Source organism: Eucyclogobius newberryi, unplaced genomic scaffold (assembly GCF_026437365.1).
Source record: "Eucyclogobius newberryi isolate DKJ021-1_F unplaced genomic scaffold, fEucNew1.0.hap1 SCAF_3, whole genome shotgun sequence".
NCBI classification, from domain to species: Eukaryota; Metazoa; Chordata; class Actinopteri; order Gobiiformes; family Gobiidae; genus Eucyclogobius; species Eucyclogobius newberryi.
This window is the reverse complement of record NW_027315945.1, coordinates 21990222-21996898: the sequence shown is the minus strand read 5'-3', so window position 1 is coordinate 21996898 and position 6677 is coordinate 21990222. Positions and strand designations below refer to the sequence as shown.

At 38.2% G+C, this 6677-nt stretch overlaps 1 protein-coding gene across 1 annotated transcript; it reads right to left on the bottom strand.

Annotated features, from left to right (window-relative positions):
- Positions 1–325: 325 nt before the first annotated feature.
- Positions 326–6087, bottom strand: ncam3 (neural cell adhesion molecule 3). Its single transcript, XM_072461219.1, has 16 exons — positions 5943–6087; positions 5699–5770; positions 5429–5626; positions 5169–5306; positions 4947–5090; positions 4754–4871; positions 4107–4261; positions 3905–4038; positions 3269–3404; positions 2421–2588; positions 2174–2293; positions 1579–1706; positions 1260–1428; positions 992–1187; positions 777–905; positions 326–581 (listed from the first exon to the last, which is right to left on the bottom strand). Exons 1-16 carry the CDS (start codon positions 6004–6006, stop codon positions 539–541), a joined length of 2112 nt encoding a protein of 703 aa, XP_072317320.1. The 5' UTR covers positions 6007–6087; the 3' UTR covers positions 326–538.
- Positions 6088–6677: the final 590 nt, after the last annotated feature.

The window sequence follows — 6677 nt, the reverse complement described above, 5'->3', positions numbered from 1 at the left end:
ACATTTATGTAAATACAGTGTATGTACAATTACTTACAGTGATTTTAACAACAGACTTCCTCTATATAAATTTGCAAGGCAATTCACAAAGTTGAAAGCCAAAATCTTTGCATATTTGAAAATCGGTATATGATTAAATGTCCACTGTAGTTATGCTATGTAAACTGACTTACAGGTGCACAAATAGTCATATCACATAGCCACACCAATATTAAACAGTAATAGTTAATTGATAATGCACAATTTAGGAATTCATCATTAATTTTGTCAACAACAAATATAAAACACTGTTAGAAAATGCTCAAAACAAAGCAGCAATCACAATAAATATCAGCATTCTTGTCAAAAATGGGGTGTTGCCAATGTATAATGAAATCAGCCTACTATATTGAGGTACACACATTTATTACCCTGTAAATGCCCGTTTTAATTTAAACCATGAAACATGGTGCTGCTGTCTGGTAAAGATACAGGAGATGTTTGCTCAAGTAGCAGCAGTTCAGACTGGAGGATGCCCTTCTCTCCTCTGTATCGGATCTCATGCATCTGCATTGGACAGCTCACGGCCTGCTTGTTTTTTCCTAAAAAAAAAAAAATGACAATAATGCAATTTATGGTAATAATTTGTTAAAATATTACACTGAGTGAAACCCTAACCCAAAATCTAACCCTAACCCAAAATCTTCACATCACATATGAAGCAATGAAATGCTTATTCATTAACTTATTTGCAATCTTACTAAACTGATAAATGTGCGTTTAGGATGTGTGCATACTCATTTTTGGTGAGTGGTGCCTTGTCACAGGTGCCGTCTTTGCGCTGTCCTAGTTCCTTTGAGGCCTGAAGAGCGAGCTGAGCCAGCTGGTGTGAGCTTCCCCTCGAGGTGATTCCCTTCAGCTTCACTCTGCAACAAGGCCCCACATTATAGGCTTACACATGTATAACTTCTCAGAGATCTTAGAATTACTTTAGCGAAAAGTCCCCCCATACCCATTAAAGGTTGCGTCCCCCTCTTCAAGCATTTTAAGCCCAGGTACTTTCTGGCCAAAGATCTTTACTGCAATGGTCATGAGGAACCCACAATGGTTTCTGTAGCAACAAGTAGCATCGACTACCAAGAAAACCACCAAGAAGATCACCAACACAATGCCAACTATGCTGCCTTTGGTCATACTGCTGCCTTTATCTGCAAAATGAGGCATTAATTTTTGGTTTGTTTCAGTTCTGTGGCAACGGTCTGCAATAAGACAATACTCACTTGGCCGCTCTGCAATGGTGAAGTTGAAGCGAGAGGGCAAAGAGGAACCATTAGCATTCACGGCCATCACCTCCAGATCATAGTCAGAGCCAAAAGAAAGATTCTGGAGGAAAACTGAATCTGCATTTTTAGACAACTGAATCTCTTTCCACTCAGCTGCCTCAGTGTCCTGGGAAGGATGAAAACGTACACTTTACTATTCTTGCATTATAAGCAAAAGACACATCCGTATTCGTCAGACACTTCAGTATTTATTATGAAGCCTTAACGAATTTTAATTTCATGTATGCATAAAATAATTTCAGCAGACTGGCTTTACCTGTTTGTAGCGCACACTGAAGTTTAACAAAGGAGATCCACCATCATCACTTTGTTTGAATGGAATAAAGAAAGAGTTGTCTTCGATTTTTATTTGATTGGTCGACAGGATTGGACTGTCCGGCTCTCCTACAAACAAATGTACATCAGTTATTAACATCTGACACTTGACACGCATAACAAACTAGCACTTTTACTTTAGCAGCACTCTACCTTCTATGAGTTTGCATCAGCCAGATGATTGAAGGCAGCAGCAGATCATGCAAAGATGGGGAGAACACAAACATGGGGATAAAGAGTTACAAAAAGTCAGATGACATTAATGACTGTGGGCAGACCTAAATGTTTAAATAACTTAAATAATTGTAGTAGGAGTGGGGGATACTGGGGGAAAAAATCTCAATATTTTATTGTGATGATCTTCAGAACGTTTTTTGAATGGACTATAAAATAATCCACTAAAGTGCGGCAATATCACACTTATTTGACAGTAATTTTGTTTTATTAATCAGCTCCTTTTGTGGCTTTCTTCATTATATTATAGGCAATATCATTTTTAATTGTTAATGGCTAAGCATGGGTATAAATCCACTTACGAATCCCCTGAGTGCGGACGTTGTTGCCTTCTGAGAACTCTCCCACGCCTACAGCATTGAGGGCTGCCAGGCGCACGGTATACTTTGTGTACGGCTTTAAGGATGTGATGGCCAAAGCATCTAGGAACAAAATGTTAGATAAAAGTTAAACTACTGCATAAGCACATTCATTAGGACAGGTAGTCTATTAACCTCTAAAGACAGGCTGAACTGAAATTGAATCTCTAAATCAACCTACATAAATTACCTGAAACTGGGACAGTCCTCTCTTTCCATTGTTCGTTTGGACTTTGTCTCCACTGCAGGACAAAACTTGTGATAAGTGTTCCTCCATTGAAAGGCAGGGTTTTGAGGTTGAAGAGGACTGATGTGGGCCCAGGTATGACAGAAAGGTAAAGCGGAGGTCCGGGCTGAGCTGCAAACCGGGCAAAGTGATCAGATTTTACACTCTTTTACTCATTTACTTTAAAAAATGGGTAAAGCGGAACGGTCAAGTTTGATATTGTGTATTTAAAAATGTTTGCACTTTTGTAACTTAGATGTTTGCTTCTCTTTTGATAAGCTCAGTGTAGCATCTTGTGTATGGAATCAAATGTGCAGCTTTGCAATATGTAAATGTGTGATTGTATACTACTGGATAAAATGCTCTTTTTGTTTTTAAATTGTCTCTTCAATTAAACAGTAAACAAGCTTACAACTCACCTTATACTAATCATTGATGTGTGCAAAATGCAGATTAGAATTGAATGTTATAATTGATTAAATGAAACCTGGAAATGGTTAATTAAATCTGTAGCCTCTTTAAATGAATAATAAATGCAGGTGTTGCTGTAATGGTTATAAGAAACATTGAATTTATGTTTCAGTGTTTTCACTATGAAAAATGAAAATATTTGTTGTGTCCCACTTTACAAATGACTAGTGTCTCAAACATCTGACTTGGGACAAACATACATTTTCCAATATTTCACTGATGTAAAATGTATCCAAGTATTTGGCGTTTTCTTTGTATCTAAAATAACAAATTGAATCCGTCCCACTTTACCCATATTTACCCAACATATAGAAATATATATTGTCCAGATAAAAACTTACTGTGGATGGCAACGTCCCTGGAGGCATTCCCTGAGCTGCTCACTGCCATGCAGGAATACAAGCCGCCATCAGAGGGCACTATATCGTCAATCATCAACACCCCTTCCACCACGTGAACACGACCTGAGTCTTGAACCTGGCCCCAACACATCACTCCATAAGTATACAGAGGTGGGTAATATAATACTCAGTTACATTTACTTGAGTAACTTTTTAAATAAATGTTACTTCTTGGAGAAGTAACTTCTACTACAGCCTAATCTAAATTATGCAAAAGGTTTGGTTCCTCTTAAGAGTAAGTGACAAGCTTTGTCAACAACATATCTCCTTTAGATATGATTTAGTCTGTCTAGTTTTTGTATCTGCTATATTTTGAAAAAAACAGATCTCATACTTTTTTCATGTTATACTTCCAATGTCATAAACTTCAAATTGTAAACCAGATGTTACACAGACAGTTACTCTTAAAGTTCCTGCTCATACTTGAGCAATAGTTTCCCCAAATTCTTACTCTTCCTTGGACCACTACTAATATTTATCTAACTTTACTCATATTTGAGTAAAATGTTTGAATACCTCTGTATACAACAAGTAAGGGAATGCAAAGGCTTAAGGAAAAAGTACATTTAATCTTACTATTGGCTGTCCATTGATTTTGTTGAGCCAGTGGAGCTCTGGGTTCGGATGGCCAGAGACATTACAGGAGACGGACACGCGGTCACCCACAGACGCTCTCTGCTGCTCAGGTGAGACAAACACCTCTGGGGCCTCTGAAAGTACATCACTTTGTGTTCATTTATTCTTAATCAATACTTTTCTTTTCATCGTTTTAACTCACCAAAAACATGAAGCTTAATAGTGGCAGCGCTCTCTCCGATCTTATTCTTGGCGGTGCAGACATACTCTCCGTAGTCCTCTCTTGTCACGGACAGGATGCTGAACTCACTGCGATCTGAGTTGAACTGATGCCGAGACGGGTCAGAGGGCACTGGCCTGGAAGAAGCACCAAATACAAGTATGTCGTTCAAATGAGCTATTCTTGTGCCTTGCTGTCTTAATAGGCTAATTCTAAAAAAATATGCCAAGTAACTTGGCCTGGTATCACCTCCTACATGGCGATTTGTAAGTGTGATGCCATACTGTAGAATATTCCAGGCAAGCAATCATCTCTCTATGGTTACAAACTGATGGCAGAACCTCCATTTTAAAAGTTACATAAAGCACATTTAAAATGCTAATGTTTTCTTTCTTTCTTTCTTTCTTTCTTTCTTTATAGGGACTCGCCGGTCAGGCAAGTGAAAAACTACATCAAGCTTCAGTAAAGGTTCATTGAACACTCGTCTATTTTACTTTTACCTATAAACCAGTACACTTTGGTATACATGACAGTTGTCTGAACATGCACCACAAGTAACCATTTGTCCATGGGCTATTATTGAGCTTTTCTAATACAAAATAGTACAGTAGGTCTACATTTTTTCTTACATGGTCCAAGTGATGTTGGGTTTTGGGAGGCCATCAACTAAGCACAATAAGGAAACATTGGCCTCTGGACCAGCCAACACCTTCTTAACATCTTCTTTCAGATGTACTTTTGGAGGAGCTGCAAAAGGTGCATGGTATTAGTTTATTGGCCAGGCCAGCCAACATTTAGTATATTGCAGTAGAACATACTGACCATTGATGACCACAGATACAGATAGTGACAGAAAGATCAACCTCCCCCTGATTTGAGCCTGGCACATGTACGTCCCTGCATCCTCTCTCTTCACTTGCCCGATGAAAAGAGTGTTATCTTTCTGCTGCCATACACGTCTTTCACCTAAAGTGATTGTAATTGTTACAATAGTACAAAATAGTACAATACATTAACTAATTCACATTTGTATTTTAGACATACTGTTTCTGGAAACCTCCTGTTTGTCTCTGAGCCACACGACATCCACTGCTGGCTGTCCAGACACCAGACATGGGACCACCCCATCTGTTCCCTCCAAAAACTCATGGTAACTAGCCGTGCTTCCAAATGATGGACCATCTGTTAAAGAAAAATAAGTAAATAAATCAATGTTAACTTTGCGGCTCTTATTGGAAAGCAAATATAGTTTACAGTAACCGCCATAGTACACGTATTGATACCATAACAGTATTTTTACTTACCATAAATAAAAAGCTGAGTCTGGGCTTCATCTGTGTGTCCCGATTCAAATTCACACTTGCAGACATATTTTCCAGCGTCCTTCAGCGTAGCCTTGGTAATGTGCAGTTTAGAGGAGGTTTCATCCACTTTAGACACTTTGTCTTCATCATCTATTTCTTCTCCATCTTTGTGCCATGTTATCTCACCTTCTCCACTCGCTAAGAAGTTATCAAAAAATAAGAAACATTGTACACTGTATGCTTTGTTTGTATAAGAGTGAAAGTACTCACCTTTGCACAACATCAAGACCTCCTCTCCCATCTGGATGTCTTGCTTTGTTGTTATTATATCTAACTTAGCATCTTAAAAAGAAGAAACAATAAATGATGCATTCTGCCCCATTTACATATTTCATATTTACATATATGATTATATTTTTTCACTGTCCCAAACATCATATATGTCTTTATAATAAATAACTTCTCCAGTGGCCCCCCACATTTCTGTAATAGGACTAAAGTTGATTAGTCTTACCTGAGCTGCAACTTATTATCACCAAAAGTGATGCTGTTGTCCACAAAGATATAGATTTCTTCATTGCATCCACCTAAAACTGAACAAATCCTGAAAATGGTGATGGACCCTGGAGTTTTGGTGAGAAAGATACAAGTGGGCTTGATGGATGAGGTTTGGTGGGTCTTGTTGGAGTTATATATGGGCTGATGAGGAAGTGAGAGAGGTGTGCCACAGCAGAAAGCAAAAGCAGTGAAGGAAGTGACCACTTGTTCAACACTGGTCCACGGCTTTATTGTCATTCATCAAACATTTTAAACTTTAATTAAACTCTGGTTTTGTAGTTTGCAGTGTGAGTGAGTACTGCAGTAGAGCGCAACCAAACAATGAAGACCGAGCAAATCAGAATTATTATTTCTAATTTTTATATCTGACTTAAGCAACAAAAGAAGTAGTACGTTTTTTCGAGTGTTTTCTTTATTTTTTTGATTTTTTTCACCTTTTTCCGGAAACAATAAGGAATATAGGGTTGATGGTCAAGAGTCTAGCTCTGACACTACTCTTTAGAATGCAGAACCTATTTAGGATAACACTTATTTTACACATTTAATTATCTTTTATTCTTCATTCAACTTAAATAGCCCTAAAACACACTTGGCATGATTTGACCCCGTCCTGCACAACAGTGTTTGCTTCTCCGGATGAAGCAGGGGAGGTTGCTGCCCTTGGGGAACTAGAGATGAGAGTGATATTTTT